This window comes from Dromiciops gliroides, chromosome 2 (assembly GCF_019393635.1).
Source record: "Dromiciops gliroides isolate mDroGli1 chromosome 2, mDroGli1.pri, whole genome shotgun sequence".
NCBI lineage: Eukaryota > Metazoa > Chordata > Mammalia > Microbiotheria > Microbiotheriidae > Dromiciops > Dromiciops gliroides.
In genome coordinates this window covers 147233602-147253697 of record NC_057862.1, presented here as the reverse complement: position 1 = coordinate 147253697, position 20096 = coordinate 147233602, and the positions used below count along the sequence as shown (strand labels likewise).

The window sequence follows — 20096 nt, the reverse complement described above, 5'->3', positions numbered from 1 at the left end:
AAAGTTTCCAGCAGCAATTGGGGGGTCAGAAGGAATCTAGGGAGTCTGATTTCTTAGGAGAGAAGGGCATGAGGGAGGGAAGAGGGCCTGGCAGGTCTTCAGACTAGAGAGAAACTAGAATTTGTGTACTTGGATTGTGCCAACCACCAAGATAGCAACGCATGAAAGCCTTGCAAGCAAGGGTCCTGAGCTGGGCTGCTCAGGCTCACCGTCGTGGTTGTAGTTAGGCTTCCCAGCTGTTTACAGGACTGGAAATAGCCCCAACAGCTGGTATTTTCCCTGGAAATCAGGTGTATTCTTTCCTGCGTCCTGCTGGGAGCTAGAATTAGTTAAACAAACACAAAAAGTCCGGGCAGCAATAGAAGGGGGAGAGTTGTCAACAGGAAGCTGGGGTGGATGGAGAAAGATGTAGCCAGGAAGGGCCAGAACCAGATAAGCTGAGGAAACTGTTCTGCATTAGTGGAACAGAGGCTCAGCTTCATTGAGATCTCTTCCTCCTCTTCCTCCTCATTATTCTCCCTCCCCCCCCCCCCCAGCAGATTCACACTTAGCCATAAGGGACCAGCTTTAAAACAAACAAACAGGAAATGCTCCAAGTATTTCTTGGTCCCCATTTGAAAGACTGTAAAAACTGAGCAAAAATAGTGGTAGTTTATGTTCACAAAGCACTTTCCCAGTTGTGAAAGTCCTATCAGCCCCATTTTAGAGATGAAGAAACTGAGGGTTAGAAAGAGCAAATAATTTGTCAGTCACATGGCTAGTACGTGTTAGAGTTGGGACTCAAGCCCAGGGCCTGTCTCTGTATCTTTATTGGCTTGCTGTTTTGTTCTTGTCTCTCTGTCTTACCATCTGTCAAGGGACACAATGAGATGTTTAGAGCCCTTCCTGTTTACTCTCATGTCTGAGTGTGAAATACCACTGAAGCAGTTACAGTAGGAAGATGAAATGTTAGTGTCTGATGCAGGAAACCTCAGACCCAGAGCTCTTTCTACCAAGCAGTGCTGGGTGGTTAAGTGACTTGTCTGTATATCAGACACAGGATTTGAACCCAGGATCATAGAATCATAGATTTAGAGCTAGAAGCAAGCAACGGACACTTATTAAGTGCCTACCATATCCCAAGCACCGTGCTAGGCTCCGGAGACACAAGAACAAAAATGGAAGACTCCTTGACTTCAAAGAATATAAATTCATAGTCACTTTATTTTTTATTTTATTTTATTTTTTTGGTGAGGCAATTGGGGTTAAGTGACTTGCCCAGGGTCACACAGCTAGTAAGTGTCAAGTGTCTGAGGCCAGATTTGAACTCAGGTCCTCCTGACTCCAGAGCTGGTGCTCTATCCACTGCGCCACCTAGCTGCCTCCGAGAATATAAACTCGATCGGGGGAGGCAAACCATACATACATAAAAATATAAATACAAGTTAAATTTTGGGTAAAGGGGTCTTTGAGTTCAGCCTTCTCATTTGGAGGCAGCTGCATAGCACAGCAGATAAGAGAGCTAGATCAAGACTCAGGTGGACCTGAGCTCAAATACTAGTGGAGAGCATGATAACTATGGACAAATCATGTCATGTCTGTCTGCCTCAGTTTTCTCATCCGAAAAATGGGGATAAAAATAGCATCTACCTCCCAGGGTTTTTGTGAGGATCAAATGAGATAATATTTATAAAGTGCTTTGTTTTAGTCACTATAGATAGTAGTAATTATTGTATATGAACAAACTGAAGCTCAACAGAGGTGTGGTAACTTGCCCAGAATCATGCAGCTAGTAAATATTTAACAAGGGATTCGAACCCAGGTCTTCCTGACTCCAAGTGCAGTGCCCTATCTACCAGGGTAGTGTTCTTCCTGACATCGAGGCTAGTCCTTTTTCAATTATGTCATGATTCTTCTCATCTTTAAACATTTGTTGTTGTTATACGATCGTGTCTAACTCTGTGGATTTTGTCCATGGGGTTTTCTTGACAAAGATTCTGGAGTGGTTGGCCATTTCCTTCTCTAGTTTAGCCCCATTTTACAGATGAGGGACTGGGGCAAATAGAGGTTAAATGACTTGCCCAGGGCCACACATCTAGTAAGTGTCTGAGGTCGGATTTGAACTCTAATCTTCCTTACACTAGGCCTGGAGTTCTCTATCCACTGTACCACCTAGCTGCCCTTGGCCTTAAATAACAAGCTCTTTTAATTGAATCATTTGACCTCCATATCTAGTCTTGATTCCATTATACTCAATAGCTTCCTTCCCAAGAAAGAGAACTGGCCTGATAACCACTTAGAGGCAGAATGGGGTCTGGAGACCCCTCCATCTTTGGCTGCCCAGTCTCTTGCTATCAGCAAGAGTTGGGTAAAGCCCAGGGCTTGGGATATTTATACTCTCTTAGGGCTGTTTTGAGTTCACCGAAGATGATTAAGGATACAAAAACAAGCTAGAATTTTTTTTCTGTTTCAGTAGCTTAAAAAAGAACACAAAACCCTGCCCCAAATCCTTAACTAAAAACACAAACCAGAGCTTTAATTACCATCTTTCCCCCCCTTTTGTTCTGTAGCCAGAGAACATTATGCTGCTGGATAAGAATATTCCCATTCCACACATCAAGTTGATCGACTTTGGCCTGGCTCATGAAATTGAAGATGGAGTGGAGTTTAAGAACATTTTTGGAACCCCAGAATTTGTAGGTAAGTTTAGTTTCTGTGGCCTGACAGAGGATAAGGGTGAGGCAGGAAAAAACGGAAGGGAGGCTCTATGCTTGAGCTAAGACTATGCCCTCTTAAAAGCATCCTTCTTTTCCTCCACTGCGCACCTTCTGGGTTGGGGATGCTTATGGGCCATGTCCTCTCAGGACACATACCTGGGGTTGGGGCATGTTTTGGAGGAGGGGAATGGCTTTTCTGGGCTTGCACACAGAGAAATAAACTTTGTTGCTTTGGAGAACAAGAGCTGGAAGAGGGGAGCACAGAAATAGGGTGACATTTCCTCCCTTTCCCATGATGCTTCCACCACCACTAACCCCCCCCCAGCTTCTCTAAAGAGAAATTTTTCTCTCTTCCTCTTGCCCCCAGCCTTTATTCTCACGGGGGCTTATTTGCAGGACTTAAAGTAGCCTCACCCTCCTGAATTCCAGTAAACTCAGCCTTCTGGAGTAGCTTTTGATCTTCTAAAAGGAAAAAAAAAAACACAACACAGAAAATCAACCATCTACCAGATGCCAGATCCACCCACTCACCTACTTACCTCCCATTTCTTTATTCCCATTCCTTTATGCAGGCAAAGGGAGAATTGAGCTGGTGGGAGGGCTCCATAGACCTCTTTTCTCTGGTATACGCCCTTATCCCTCTCCCCTGGAGAGCAAGCCATCTGTATCCTAAGCCACCTCCACTATCTCCCTCTGCTCCAGATACAGGGCAGGAATTTTGAAGTTACAATGTGCTTTCGAATAGATTTTCTAATGTGAGACTCCCAATAGCACATGCATCATTAGTCCTGTTTTTAAAGATGGGGAGTCTTGGGGGGATCATAATGATTTGTCCATGTTCACATGAATGGTTAAGCCACTCGAACCCCCAGCCTTCTGACTCCAAGATCAGTGCTGTTAAGTACAGAGTTGAAAAGGAAGCTCAGTGAGAAAGGGGGATTCATAAGAAACCCAGAATGTACAGGAAAAAAGACACAAATTGAGGGTTGTTTACTTTCGGTTTGGGGTATTAGAGTTAGCCCTGAAGATCCAGGCAAGTAGCAGCCTCTGCAACCCTGACCTGATGAAAAAGGAAGGAGGGAGGACTAAGCATAGTCGGAAAGGACGGAATATTCCAGACAGTCCACTCAGATAGGTGGCAAAATTGATTTTTTTTTGGTCAGTACAAAGAGCTAATATTGTATACCTGCTATGAACAAAGCATGGTAGCTAGGTTCTGTGAGAAATACAAAGAAGTGCCAAAGGGAGATAACTTATCTCTGTATGGCCTGACTCATAGGTGCTTAACAAATGCCTGTTGATTGATTGGCTGATTGATGATTGATTGATTGATTGATAAAAGGGTGAGTACTTCTGGGAGCTTAGAGATCCAGTGGGTGCCCCACATGTGGGATATCTTCTGGATGTGTCAATGAAGTATTAGCGAACAGGTATTTCACGGAGCACCTACCCTATGCCAGGCACTCTGCTAGTCACCAGGGATGCAAGTGGCCCCTACTTATAAGATGTTTTTGTTGTTCAGTCATGTCCAACTCTTCATGAATCTGTGGACTCTATCATGGCAATACTATCTATGAATTTCTTGGCAAAGACACTGGAGTGGTTTACCATTTGCTTTCTCCAGTAGGAAAACAGAGGTTAAAATGACTTGCCGAGGGTCACACAACTAGTATGTGTCTAAGACTAGATTTGAACTTGGGTCTTCCTGACTCCAGGGTCAAGTATTCTATCCCCTGAGCCACCTAGTTGACTCTTAGACAAACAGAGGTTAACTGACTTGCCCAAGATCACATAGCTAGTAATTGTCTGAGGCTACATTTGAACTCAGGTCTTCTTGATTCTAGTCCCAGTGCTCTATCCACTCAAGCACCTAGCTGCCTCCCAGTTATAAGATGCTTACATTCTAATGGGGGAAGACAATGAGTATCTATGTAAATCTATACAGAATAGATACAAATAAATACAAAGTAGTTAAATTCAAGGTAGTTTAGTTTGAGAGGTAGGGCACTAACAATTGACAGTACCAAAGAAGGCTTCACATGGAAGATGGTGTTTGTTAGAAGGAAGAGATTGATTCTATGAGGCAGAAGTAAGGAGGGAGACATTCCTAGCGTGGGAGCCAGCCCATGCAAAGGGAGATGGTGAGTCACTGGTGAGGAACAGAGAGAACGCTGATTTGTCTGGATCACAGAACAGAAAAGAGGGATTATTTTTTCTACCTTTTCTGGAATTCATCCTGTTCTTTCTACTCACCGGGAAGCAGAGCTGCTTGATGAATGTTTGTTGCATTGGTTGAATCTAAAGGAGCCAGTCCCTGCCCTCGAGGAGTTTATAATCTCATTGGAAAGACAAGACATAATTATGTGAGCAATTAAATAACAGTAAAAGGATTAAATAGAATTCCAAGATTGAGAGACTTATTGAGAGAGAGAAAATGATTGATTGTGAAAAAAATGGCAAGACTTGTGTGCACATGCGAAGATAGCTATACACAGCTAATAATAATCCAAGGCAGTATGCATGCTGTGGCCAGATGCTTGGTATAGACAGTAAGACTAATGGGAGTTAAAAGAAAGGTGGATTTCTTCTATCTATCATATTAAGGAGAAGTGGAAAAGAGTGCAGAAGGCAATCCAGAGAGGTGAAACTATGTACAAAAAATGTGGAAGTAGAAATTCAAGGGGTACAGCAATAAGATTAATCTGACTGTCTAGGGATAAATATTCACAGAGTAATTGGCCTGTGGATAGAACACTGGACCTGAAGTCCAGAACACCCGAGTTCAAATCCTGCCTAGATGCTAGCTGTGTGACCCCAGAGAAGTCATTTATCCTCTGCTTGTCTCAGTTTCCTCATCTGTAAAATGAGGATAATAATGCCATCCATCTCCCAGAGTTGTTGTGAGGACCAAATTGAGATTAATAACTGTAAGGCATTTAGCACAGTGCCTGGTATATAGTAAGCATAATATAAGTGGGAGATGATCATCATGATAATAAATATGTCCTCAGACCCTTACTAGCTGTGTGACCCTTGGCAAGTGACTTGGCCTCTCTCTAAACTAGTTTCCTCATCTATAAAATGGTGATAACTCCTACTTCTAGGAGTTGTTGTGATGATCAAATGAGACATTTGTAAAGCACTTTGCAAACCTTAAATTGCTAGCTGTTATTATTATTGAGGCCACACTGTAAAAGGCTTTATATGCTATCGATAAGTAATCTATCTCAATTAAATGCATTAACATTTATCGAATTAATTGATTAGTTAATGAGCACCTACTTGGGAATACAAAGATGCAAAATAACAATTCCTGTCCTCAAGGAACTTTTTTTTTCTTTTTGGTGCTTTTCAAACTGATTTTTTTTTTTTTTATGTTAAGGTCACTTTCCAGTAACTAAGGCTCTCTCTCTTTTTGTCTCTTTTTTTCTCTCTCTGTACCTCTCTTCTCTCTCTGTCTCTCTCACTCTTGAAAACCTCCCTTATGTTAAAAAAAAAAAGTTAAAACCAACCAACCCAGCCACCACATGTGACAGCATGTACAACATTCTTCACCCATGACTTGCTCCTCTCTTATTGAGAGAAAGGAGGCATGTCTCACCATCAGGCCTCTAGAACCAATATTACATTACAGTACTAAATGTAATTTGATCTCTGATATGATAGTGTTGTTTTCATTTATGTTATTATAGCCATTGCATAGATTGTTCTGACCTGCCTTCTTTATTCTGCATCAGTTCAGACAAGTCTTCCAATGTTTCCCTGAATTCCTCAAGGTATTTATAATCTCATGATGGGGATAATATGCACAAGTAAAGACAATATAAGGTAGAATATAATAAAAGCAAAGATCCATGCAAAATGCTATAAAATAATATTTAAATAGAAAGAATAAAAACACAAAACTAAATTCTATAAAATTATAATGTCCCAGAAACTTTGGTCCTAGAAAGAATTGAGAAAATGCACCCTCTTCTCTTCCTTGTAGAGGTGGGGAAACTGTCTGGTGGAATATTATGAAGACTGATAGATGTAATTGATATGTTGGTTTATTTTGCAGAACTGCTTTTTTTTTCTTTCTCAATTCTTCATTACCAAGAAATGCCTCATTAGGTAGGAATATATGTAGAAATAAAGGTGATATAAAAACAAAAAGTATCAATGCAATTTTTCTTAATGAATCTGAAACTGGAGAGATCATTTTCAAATGAATTGATGCTCCACCTTCAGGGAAAAGATGGCACCTGAGCTATCCCTCTAAATAAGAAAAGGATTTTAAGAGGAAAAAAGTCCTACAACTAAATACAACTGAGTCAAACTATATGGAATAAGAGTGATCAATGATAAAAAAAATAGAATAAAAGCTAGAGACTACGTCATTTCCATCTACATCCCTGATACCAAGCACATTGTCTTGTACATAAGTGTTTAATAAATATCAGTTGAATTTAAAAAATAAGAAAAGGATTTTAATAGTCAGAGGAAGAAAGTGCATTCCAAGCTGAGATCATCTGGGCCAGGAGTTCTTAACCTCTGTTATGTCATAGTCCCCTTGGGTAGTCAGGCCAATGGAACCTATGGACCCCTTCTTAGAATTTTTGTTGTTATTATTGTTCAGTCAAGTCCAACTCTTTATTACCTAATTTGGGGTTTTCTGGGCAATGATACTGGGATGGTTTGCCATATCCTTTGCCAGCTCATTTTACAGATGAGAAAACGGAGGCAAACAAGGTTAAGTGACTTACCCAGGGTCACACAGCTGGTATCGGTGACTAGATTTGAACTCAGGGCTTTCCTTACTCCAGGCCCAGTACTCTATCTACTGCACCACCTAGATACCACCTCTTTCTTAAAATCCTGTTCTTAAATACATAAAATAAAGTTCCTGGGTTTACAAAGGAAAACCCATTATATTGAAATAAAGATATCATTTTCTTCCCACCCAAGTTCATGGACTCCCAAGTTAAGAACCCCTAATCCAATCTGGCCTAACACCCTCATTTTAGAGATGAGACCCAGAGAGATTTCTATAACTGCCCAGAGTTGCACAGCAAGATAGTTCAAGGGTTAAATCTAGTTGGTTCTCTGGTGGCAGCTCAGCATTCTAGCCCCTGCCCTGATTGAAGCAGCTAAAAGAAGAAACATTTTGGGATGCAAGGCAGCTTTCATGTGGGAATTTATTCTTAACTTGACCCCAGTACCACAGTGGGAAGGAAGGCCCTTTGATCCAGAGGTGTGAATGGAAGTAGTGACGCACCCCAGGATTCTTTGCAAAAAGGAAGTCCTCCCTCTGACAGAGTAACCTTCTCTTCCCCCATCTCTCCCACCCTCTCCCCTTTCCTCTCCCTTCCTTTCCTCCTCCTCCTCCACAGACTCCATCCTCTGATAAGCCAATCGGCTAACAAGTATTTATTGAGTAACCCCTCGGCCTCGTGCCAAGAACTGTGGAGAAGACACATCTCAGAGTAGTAGAAGGAAACATCTCCTGACAATTAGAACTGACCAGAGATTAAGCAGGATGCCCCAGGGAGTTCATGTGGTCCATCCTGTGAGGTGTTTAAGCAGAGGCTGACAACCACTATGTTGTGGACTAGATTCACGATTAGGGTAAGGCTTGAATTAGAAGAGCCATGAAGTCTCTTCCAACTCTGTTGTCTGAGATCCCACAAAAGTGGTCCCTGCCTTCATTGCAGTCTGCCAAGGATATATAACTTAGTAATAATAATAATAATAATAATAGCTTATTTACATGGCGTTTTAGGGTTTGCCAAGTCCTTGACGTATTCTTTCCTTTGATCCTCCCACCAATTCTGCAGAGCAGGTATTGTTATAATCCTTATTTTGCAGATGAGAAAACTGAGTCTTAGGGAGGTTCAGTAACATGCCCAGGGTCACAAAGCTAGGATTCAAACCCATACCAGCTCTCAGTTTCATTATTGTGGGCCTTTTCTCCACTGAGGAGGTCTCACCATCTCTATAACTTAGATGGGCTTTGAAGGTTGCCACACACACACACACACACACACACATACACACAAATCACTATGGCTGGTTTTGGTGATGAGAACCTCTTCTCTCTAGGAGTTTATCAGTAAATTGGAAAGACAAGATACACATAGCAATAGGGAACAATAAAAGTGGTATGTAAAGGAAGGGCAGCTAAGTGGCGCAGTAGATAAAGCACCAGCCCTGGATTCAGAAGGACCTGAGTTCAAATTCGGCCTCAGACACTTGATACTTACTAGCTGTGTGACCCTGGGCAAGTCACTTAGCCCTCATTGCCCTGCAAAAAAAAAAAAAAAAAGTGGTATGTAAAAATTTCATGATCCAAGCTAGTCAGGAGGGGCTCCCTAAAGAATGTAGAACCTGAGCTGGGCTCCAAAGGATAGTGATGAAGCAGAATTTCTGAGTTGAAAGGGACTTTAGATGCCATCTGATTGGGCCTGTGCAGTGGTCATCCATCCTCTGTCTAAAACCTCCTGTAAAGGGGGGCTCACTACATTACCCACTTCCCAAGGCAGCCCATTCTGCTTTTGAACAGCTCTCATTGTTAGGGAATTGGGGGTGGGGTGGGGTGTTAAATTTAGCCACTTTCTTTCTTTCTTTCTTTCTTTTTTTGGTTTTGTTTTGTTTTGTTTTTTTGGTTTTTTTAGTGAGGCAATTGGGGTTAAGTGACTTGCCCAGGGTCACACAGCTAGTAAGTGTTAAGGGTCTGAGGCTGGATTTGGAGGCCAAACCCAAGTCTTATTCCTATTGCACATGATGGTCTTTCACACCCTTCAAGGCAGCCATCACTTAGCCAGGGCTAAGTCTTCTCATTCTCAGGCTGACCATCCCCATTTCTTTCACCCAAACTTCAGGTGGCAAAGACTCAAGGGCCTTTGCCTTCCTGGTTACCGTCCCCAGGACAATCTCTGGTTTATCACTGTCCTTGAACTGTGGTGGTGCTCTTAAAAGATGAATAGGAGGGGCAGCTAGGTGGCGCAGTGGATAGAGCACCGGCCCTGGATTCAGTAGTACCTGAGTTCAAATCCGGCCTCAGACACTTAACACTTACTAGCTGTATGACCCTGGGCAAGTCACTTAACCCCAATTGCCTCACTAAAAAAAACAAAAAACAACAACAACAACAACAAAGATGAATGGGAATTTCAAGTCATTTCAAGTATCTTGTCCCACTAAACTCCTCCAAACCCTAAGATTCTCCCTCTTAGTATAGTGGGAAAAAGACAGGATTTGGAGGCAGAGAAGCTTAGTTCAAATTATGGCTCATAAATTGCTACCTTTGTGCTCCTAGGCAAGTCACTTAACCTCTGTTATAAGCTCTAGTTTATTCACTTGTAAAATGAGAAATTACTAGGTGACTTTGAAATGTACTTGAAGTCAGGAAGACCTGAGTTCAGATTTGGTCTTGTACACTTGCTATATGACTGTGGGCAAGGCATTGAGACCTCTCTCTGTCTCAGTTTCCTCATCTGTAAAATGGGGATATATGGTAGCACCTGTTTCACAGGATTTTTGTGAGGATCAAATGAGATCACACATATAAAGTGCAAACATTAAAGCATGACATTAACATGATTATTATTTAACTCTATGATTTTATATTCTGAAATATGAAGGTCTTTGGCAACTGGCCTGATTTTCCTCCTAAGGAGTAGAGAGGAGACCATTCAATCTCTGATAGGTACCTCAATGTCATGTCATACTTTACTGATCCTCTAACGCTGGCTTCTTTCAGCTCCAGAAATTGTGAATTATGAACCCCTTGGGCTGGAGGCTGATATGTGGTAAGTTTTCCAAAGAGATCTCTGCCAGGTCAGCGTTTGCTCAGTCGTCCTTTGTACCCAGCCTTCTTAGCTCAGGGGTGTCCTCCCGAAATGTAGGATCCTCTTGACCTTTTTGGGGGTGGTTATCTAGGTCAGCAATCCATTTCTCTAAGCACCCATATCTTCGGGCAACCTCCCTCCCATGCCCCCTCTGTGTATCCTAGGAGCAGCTCTGAGTAGAGGGCATGAACATGAAGTCCTATTTAGAATGCAATGATGTTGCCACTTTGGTAACAGTTAAAAGGGAAAGAAAACATCCCATTTGTCTCTTTGGACTTCAGATCAATGACCTGGAATAGGGTGCAGAGCCCGCACACCTGTATCCAGCTCAGAATAATGTATCCAGTGTCCCCCAGAGGTGACTAGCTTCCTCAAAGATAGGTGGGAAATGCAGAGACTGGGGGGCGGGGCTCAAGAGGTATGTCCAGTGGGCCACTGAGGATCCTATGGAAGAATCCTTTTTGAGGTCTGGGATTCCAGCTTAGGAAGGCACTGATTCACATTGCTTTTTGTCTTGCAGGAGCATAGGAGTCATCACCTACATACTGTAAGTATCTCAGCAGGGCTCTCAGTCGTAGCTCGGGTCTTCAGGTAGGGTGGGAAAGTGTTAGCTCCTAACCCTCCCTACCCAGAGCCACTGGGACATCCCACCTTTAATGCTTCCTGTCTCTGTCATTTTAGACTAGTCATTTAAACTCCATGGGCCTCTGTTTCTTCATCTGTAAAATTAAAGGATTGGACAGAACAACCTCTGAGGTCTTTTCCAGCCCTAGCTCTATGGGCCTGTATCTTCCTTATGAAACTTGCCCCTCTAGGCCTTGGTTACCCAGGGTACAGGGAAGCTAGGTATAGTAGATGGAGCACCAGGCCTGGAGTCAGAAGGACCTGAGGTCATATCTGGCCTCGGACACTAGCTCTGTGACCCTGGGCAAGTCAATTAACCCTGCTTGCCTCAGTTTCCTCATCTATAAAACAAGCTGGAAAAGGAAATGGCAAGGCAGTCCAGTATCTTTGCCAAGAAAACACCAAATGGGGTCACAAAGAGTTGGACACTACTGAACAACAATCAAAATTTCCATTTTGGGGGCAGCTAGGTGGCCTAGTGGATAGAGTGTCCATCTTGGACACCTCATCTTCCTGAATTCAGATGTGGCCTCAGATACTTACTAGCTTTGTGACCGTGGGCAAGTCACTTAACCCATAACCCTGTTTGCCTCAATTTCCAAATCTTTTAAAAGATCTGGAGAAGGAAATAGCAGACCATTCTAATATCTTTTCCAAGAAAACCCCATACTGGGTGACAAAGAGTCGGACACAACTGAAAATGACTGGACAACAGCAGCAATTCCCAAGGTGCTGGGAGTAAGGTAAAAACCCAGGTTGAATTGAAGTGCTGCTCCCCATCCCCACCTGTGAGACAGAAGCAGAAGAGATACATTCACCTCAGCCATCCCACAGTACTTCTCATGTAGCAAGGTTGTGGGTCTCATTGCTTGCAAGATTGATTACTTACTGTTATTAATGGCAATTAATATTCTGCAGCCTGTCTCTGCAGTTCCTACGGTGCCCCTGAGAGCCTACTAATCAGCCTCTTCTATCTCCTTCTTTAGTTACTGTCAGAATCTAAAAGTGTCGTGTTTTATTTTAAAACTATGAAAGAGGGCCCCAGCACTGCAGGCTGCAAAACCGTCACGTGTTAAGGAAATTGGATCATTCCAGCCTTTACCTTGAGCCTGACTCCTCCTCTTTTTTGGTCTCTCCTCCTTCCTATCTACCCCCACCTTGTCTCTCTTCTTTCCTCTCCTTCCTTATCTCTCCTGCTCTCTTTCTTCCAACCTCTCTCCACTTGATTTTTTCTCTTCCCTTCCTATCTTAGAGCATTAAGGTACTAGACTGACATTTCTTTATCTAGGATATTCAATTAGGAGCAGTAATAGTCTCTGTGTGTGTGTGTGTGTGTCTGCACGTACACGTGCACACACATGCATCTGACTCTGCCACATTTAGCCTTCCTCTCTTCATGAACCCTATTTTCTGTAGTAGGGTTATTATATTTGACTCCCCAAAGCAGACAGCGCTCCTGTGGCTTTTTTGCTTAATAGTGACTGCAGATGTGGTCCAAATGATATAAGTAAGTACTGAGTCCCTCAATCACCAAGCATTTATTAAATGCTCATCATGTTCTAAGTACTGTGCTAGGGACCTGAGATATAACAACCAGAATGAAATAGCTGCTTCCCCCTCCTCCCCTCCCCTCACACCACCTCCTTCACCTTCAAGGAGTTTAGAGTTTATTGGGAGAGACAACACGTACACTCTGTTAGAGTCACTGTTCCATAGAAGGACCTTGAGTCCCTATTTAAAGTAACACTGTGCTGACAGGTCTCCCACTCTGTCCACAGGTATGATCACATGCATTTATTCTTGTCTTTTTTCCTTTCCATCTCCCCTTTTCTCCCTTTATGTAACGTACTGCATCTAGGCATTTCAGAGAGATTCTTAGGCATCATCTGATGAAAATGAATGCAGGCATTACCATCTTTACAACTGAAGCCTGAACTCAATCAATCAGCAAATGTTTAGTGATTATCTTTGTTCCAGAGATCTCCAAGCAGGATGGGAAAGTGGTAGCTCCTAACCTTCCCTTCCCAGAGACAATCAGGAGCCGCTAGAAGAGGAATGGGCCCCAGACTCTCACTCTAGGGAGGCACAAAAAGTATGTGTGGGGCAGTTAGGTGGCACAGTGGATAGAGCACTGGCCCTGGATTCAGGAGGACCTGAGTTCTAATCTGGCCTCAGACACTTGACAGTTACTACCTGTGTGACCCTGGGCAAATCACTTAATCCCAATTGCCTCACCAAAAAACCCAAAACAAAACAAAACCAAAACCACCAAACAAAAGGTATGTGTGCACATATGCACACACACACACACACACACACACACACACACACACACACATATTCTCCAGAGCCAGGGGAATTCAGCTTAGGTGCTGGGCAGAGCACCCAGGAAGCCTTGCAGAAGCACTGGAATCCTCTATTGCGAGGGTCTGTAACCCACACTTGTTAATTGGTTTTAATTCAACAAACATTTATATGAAATACCTACTAGGTGCCAAGGGCTAGGTCTACAAAGGGAAAAACAAAGCATCCCTCCAGCAGCTCACAAGCTCCAGTGGGGATAAAATGTGTCTGGATATATTTAAGGAATTCAAGGTTATTTGAGGAGAGAGAGAACAGTGATGACTGGGAGGGATCAGGGCAAGCTCAAGGCTTAAAGGACAGGAAAGGTGGAAGTGATGAGGGAGCACTTTCCAGGCCTGGGGAATGGCTTATGTAAATACACAGAGGGCAAAGATAGAATGCAGAGTATGGGCAACAGCTGGTCTCTCAGTTTGACTGATGTGTAAGAGAAGTAAACAATAAGCCTGGAAAGGTGGGTTGGAAACCTTTGATAGCAGGCCTTAAAAACTCACATTCTAAAAAAAAATAAACACAAAAAAACTCACATTGTCTTGGGGGAGGCAGAGTGTAAAGTAGACCCTAGCTAGTTTTCCCCCACACTGGGAACAGGAAAAAGGCAACCACACATTAGATTTTACTCATCACAGGGTTGAGTGACTTGTCCAGAGTCACATAGCTAGTAAGTATCTGAGGCTGAATTTGAACTCAGGTCTTCTGGACTTCAGGTCCAACGTTCTATCCATACCTACCTGCCTCTTGGAGTGGAGCAAGAGGACCAGCATTGAAATGGACCAGCGTTCAAATTCAGGGTTGTGTCACTTAATGCCAGTGTGACCTTGGTGCAAATTACATAACCTCTTGGGGATTCAGTTTCTTCATCCATAAAAAGAGGATGTTGCACTATATAATCCCTACAGGTCCTTCCAGCTCTAAATGTTTGATCCTGTTGAAATTATATCCTACACACAATACAAAGGTTAACATTATGCCTCTCTAATTATTTCAGTTATCTTATGTGTCTCCCTAACTAGACTATAAGCTCTTTGCCTGCAGGGGCTGTATTTTATGTATGCTCCTTCTTATCTCCTGTGGTATCTAGCACAGGGCTGAATACATAGTAAGTGTTCAATTAAGAGTTATGGATTTTTTGAATGGAGTAAGCAGGCCGTGCAGTTTGTGATCCTGGGAAGGGTCAGGGTGAGAAGAGGAAGGCATTTATGTTAATAGGACAGAATTTCCAGAGAAAATGACATCCATTTCTAGCTTAATTTAATCGAGAATCTCTGAGTGATTTCTAGTTTAATTGAGAATCTCCAAGCTTCAGTTTCCTCATCTGTAAAATGACCTCCTTCCCTCACAGGGTTGTTGTTAGAAAAGTGGTTTACAAATTTTAAAGGACTATATAAATATGAGTTAAATGCCAGAGGCACTAAGTGGGATACAAAGCTGGAGACATTCTACCTACCCTCAGGGAGCTCACAATCTTTTGGAGGAAGGAAAAGTATAAACACAGATAAGTGTATTACAGTGTAAAAATATATACTTCATTGGTTCCAGTATCTCATCTGGGCAGATCAAAAGCCATCTATGTCTTCTCACCTGTGCCATCCTTGTCCATGGTTTGCTTTAAACTTGTCATTGGTGCCTCTAGTTCTCTCATAGATTTAATTGAAGAATTCAGGCTTCCTATCTGTTAGCTCTCTTGCTTACAACATGAATGACCCATTTCTTCTTTTTTATTGTAAATGATTGTTAGTAATATACTAGAGCATGCTTACATTCATTATGTGTCTTCTCATTAACCTTCAGGTCACCTGCCATTTTAATTCTTCTGTCGTATTTTAATGGGCAGCTAGGTGGCACGGTGGATAGAGAGCCAGGCCCGGGGTCAGAAAGACCTGGGTTCAGATGTGGCCTCAGACACTAGTTGTGTGGTCCTGGGCAAATCACTTAACCCTGTTTCACTCAGTTTCTTCATCTCTAAAATGAGCTGGATAAGGAAATGGCAACTCATCCTAGTATCTTTGCCAAGAAAATCCCAAATGATGTCATGAAGAGTCAGATATAACTGAACAATAATCATTGTCTTTTACGACTGACAACCATATAGCCTCACTAGAAGAATTTTGGCGGTAAACACCATAGGCTGTTGTGGCTGTGCAAGATTGTTCCCATTGATTGTGTTTTTCAGCTTCCTCAATTCAATCTGTCCATCTTTCCTCTTCCAATTCAATTCTGGGCTCATGTTATTGACTGTAATACTATTATATAAATAATTGCATGGGATGCCCATCTTAACCGCATGTCATAATCTGGTCAACGTGCACTTTTCATCCACTTTGGTTTTCTGGTAGGACTGGTTAGGACCGATTGGTTTCTTTTGAAAGACATTGTATCCCTTGTGTGAAAGTGCATGAGAGGGGCAGCTAGATGGCGCAGTGGATAGAGCAGCGGCCCTGGAGTCAGGAGTACCTGAGTTCAAATCCGGCTTCAGACACTTAACACTTACTAGCTGTGTGACCCTGGGCAAGTCACTTAACCCCAATTGCCTCACTAAAAAAAAAAAAAAAAAAAAAAATGCATGAGAACAAAAAAAATGGTAAGAAAATTAAAAGAGGGAGATTTATATCACTTTTCACATACTTCATGCTTGAAATTACTTAGTTCCCTGTTGGTTCTCTTGTGCTCAGGTTAAGTGGTGCTTCACCTTTCCTTGGAGACACGAAACAGGAGACATTGGCAAACATCACAGCAGTGAGTTATGCTTTTGATGAGGAATTCTTCAGCCAGACCAGCGAGTTAGCCAAAGACTTCATTCGGAAGCTCCTGGTTAAAGAAACAAGGTGAGATTGATTTTTCAAAGAATTTATCAGGCAGCAGCCCCACTCCTTTCCCTCATACCTACTTTGCCAAACCTCTGAAGGAGTGTTGATTTATACGCCACCTGCATGGGACCCATTGAGGAGAGAGTTCTGTCATCATGAGCATTGTGACTATTCTGGCAGGTGTTGGAAAATGTGTACAAGGCTTAGACTTGTCATTCAGCCAGTTTACTCAAGGGGTTTTTTTTTTGGTTGTTCTTCTCATACTGAAATGTACATAATTGTATATGGGGTTTGGAAGCCAGCCTGGCATTTTCTAATGCTCATTTGTCCTGAATATATCTCGCAATCTGTCTCAAGGTGTGTTTGGGGTTTGAACAGTTTAAGATCAAGCGGTGACATTTTCAATCAGCACATTTAGGAAAGGGGACAGGGCTAGGTGGGGGAGGGTTTGGAGCGGAGATGCAGACAGGATGGGAGAAGGTGAGGGGCACCATCTTTTTTTTTCATTCTTCAGAATTCTCCAAAGCTCACTCAGTGCTTGTCAGTGAGAGGATGGGAGATGTCTGACTCAGCCTTGCCTGTTCCATTCTTGGAGTCTTCTTCATTTAGATAGTGTCCTTTCCCCAGCCATCTCTTTACTCAAAGAGAGAGAAGTCTGTATCTAACCAGTCAACCTTTAAGGTTTACAGAATGCCTTGTAGATGTCATTTCCTCATTGGATATGAGCTGTGGAAAAACTATTGCACACAATATATCATTCTGTGAACTGCCACATAACCAGTATTGCTTGGTAACATACACAGACACAAAGCCACTAGACCCAGATGGCTCTGGAGAAGAGAGTGAGATTGGTGACTTTGCACAGCCCTTCCTCACTTAAATCCAATTCACAGCAACCTCAGATGAACTTCGTGGTTTGTCCATAGCTGTGGTTAGGGATGTGTTGGAGCCGGGTCAAATTGGCTCAAGAGCCCATTGTTAAATTTCCAGCATGAACATATACTACAAATTAGGGCTTGATTTATTGTTTTTGTTGATAGTCTAGACTTAAAGAAGGTGATGGAGAAATGTGAATAATGTTAATAATGGAGATTGAATTTATTTTTGGGGGGGGAGGCAGTAGGGGTTTTATGTTTTAGGGGAAGGCAGTAGGGGTTAAGTGACTTGACTAGAGTCATGCAGCTTGTTGTTTGTTTGTCCTTCCTTCTCAAAGAGGACCATGACATCAGGGTGATGTCATGACTTGCAGTGAATTGGATTTAAGTGAGAGAGGGCTGTGCAAGATCACCAATATCACTCTCTCCTAAAGAGCCATCTGGGTCCAGTGGCAAGATATACATCAGAATGACTGGAGATGGCCCCAGATGTTTAAGGCAGTTGGGGTTAAGTGACTTGCCCAGGGTCACACAGCTAGTAAGTATCTGAGATCAGATTTGAACTCAGGTCCTCCTGACTCCAGGGCCAGTACCTTCATAGGCTTTGATCCTGCATTCCATTCCCCAAGATTTTAATTATCAGGGCTCTAGTTGACCTGAGTTCAAATCTAGTCTCAGATATTTAGTAGCTGTGTGACCCTGGGCAAGTCACTTAACCTGTTTACCTTTATCCACTAGAGAAAGAAGGGGCAGCTAGGTGGCACAGTGGATAGAGCACCAGCCCTGGATTCAGGAGGACCTGAGTTCAAATCTGACCTTAGACACTTGACATTTACTAGTTGTGTGACCCTGGGCAAGTCACTTAACCACAATTGCCTCACCAAAAAAAAACCCAAAAGATGTCTTTATCCACTAGAGAAAGAAATGACAAACCACTCCAGTATCTTTGCCAAGAAAACACTATAGATAGTATTGGCATGTTATGGTCCACAGGGTCATGAAGAGCCATACACAACTGAATAACAACAATTGAAAGAGGCAAAATTTAATTTCTGTAAACATTAGGTGGGGAGTGTGTTGTAAGCAGATACTTTCCTCATAAACTTTTCTTTGTCCCTTCTTCAGGAAACGGCTCACAATCCAAGAAGCACTCACTCATCCCTGGATCATGGTAAGGACAGATGTGATGCATAAGTGCGTGTGACGCTTTTTTTTTCAGTGAGTGAACTTGAACTCCTCTTGCTCAGTTACCAGAATTGTAGTGTGGCTCAAGATTGAGACACACTTTACCCCCATTCAGAATCTGTTGCTTACTCATCTGATGCATCCTTCAATACCAGGCTTTCTTGTGCTGTACTCAACTCTAGTGAGTGTTAGACACCAGCTAACCAGAATGCCATAATTTATTAGAATGAGCTGATGCTAATTTAATTTACTTTGCCAATTCATTGAAGATTATGAACCTCATTTGGAGGGAAAACAACAAAACAAATGCAAATGGGAATTTCCTCATTTGGGACCACTGCATAGAGAGCTCATGGACAGGAAGAACTTTGGGTCATCTTTCCTTCTTAAAGTAAAAAATCAATGTTTCATAATAATCCTAATGCCAATGCCAGTTTTTAAAAAATGATCTACATTTTATACCTCATCCCACAGGTTTGACATATTTGAAACCAGTAGCATACCTCTTTTCCTTTCCTCTCTTTTTCCTGACCCAAACTGGCTGCCCTTTGAGTAGTGAGAAGCATGTACCCCTAAAGGTAGATGAGAAAAGACCACAGGAGACAGTGTTCTTGGACTGAAGACTGAAGACTGAAGGAAGAAACCCAGGCAGGCCTTAGCATTGCAGAAACAACTTGACCTCTTGTCAATCCTTTCTCTCTTTACCCCTTTCTTATTCTGCCCCCCCCAAAGATGCTGGCCCTTTGAATTCCTGCCCATTACCTTTGTGGTCACCCTTCCAAGTAGTCTTTGTTGAAAGAGAACTGCACTATAGCAAAGTAGAAAGGGAAATGAGTTGGGAGAGTGTGTCAAAGATAGTCCTTACCTTTGACATAGATTAAGTATGTGACTTCTAGCAAGTCACTCACATCACTAGAATTCATTTACCTCATCTGTAAAATGAGATGGTGTCCAAGTTCCCTTGGAGATGTAACATTCTACGATTCTGTGATTAAGGGTTATGCTGGCATCTAGCAACCATGCAGTGGTTTGCTATTTCCTTCTCCAGTTCATTTTACAGATGAGGAAACTGAGGCAAACGGTTAAGTGACTTGCCCAAGGTCACACAGCTTATTGTTGTTTGTCCTTTGTTCTCCAAGAGGATCATGACTTTGGATTTAAGTGAGAGAGGTCTGTGCAAGATCACCAACCTTTCTCTCCTCCAGAGCCATCTGGGTCCAGTGGCAAGATATACATTAGAATGACTGGAGATGGCCCCAGATGTTTGAGGCAATTGGGGTTAAGTGACTTGCCCAGAGTCACACAGCCAGTAAGTGTCTGGGATGATATTTGAACTCAGGTCCTCCCAACTTCAGGGCCAATGGTCTATCCATTGTATCCCCAGCTGCAGTCATACAAGGCTGTATATGTGCTAAATGAATAACAAAAGATAGTAAGTGTTATGAAAGTTTGTGGGAGGAATATCAATATAGAGCTAGAATAGTCCGGCATAGCTTCAAGGAGGGGGTGGTTTTGGGGGCTGGTTCTTAAGAGGTTGGATTTTGAAAAGTGAAGGAGAAATAGGTAGGACATTCCACTCAGGGCAAATGTGCAGAGGTGGGAATTGTTTTGAGGTGATCACCTTTCCTATCCAGCATGCTGCCTTGTTTTTGTTGCTTGGTTGTGAGTACACAATGCGCCACAAAAAAAGGCCTCCCATAGCTACTCTTTTTGAATCAA

General features: G+C 42.5%; 1 protein-coding gene across 2 annotated transcripts in view; it reads left to right on the top strand.

Annotated features, from left to right (window-relative positions):
* Positions 1-20096, top strand: part of DAPK2 (death associated protein kinase 2) — a 187749-nt gene that overhangs the window by 144307 nt on the left and 23346 nt on the right. For both annotated transcript variants that reach the window (XM_043985910.1, XM_043985909.1), the window contains exons 5-9: positions 2550-2679; positions 10438-10486; positions 11046-11072; positions 16183-16335; positions 18318-18363. In XM_043985910.1, coding sequence (XP_043841845.1) covers positions 2550-2679; positions 10438-10486; positions 11046-11072; positions 16183-16335; positions 18318-18363 — 405 coding nt within the window. The remainder of the gene's footprint in view (positions 1-2549; positions 2680-10437; positions 10487-11045; positions 11073-16182; positions 16336-18317; positions 18364-20096) is intronic.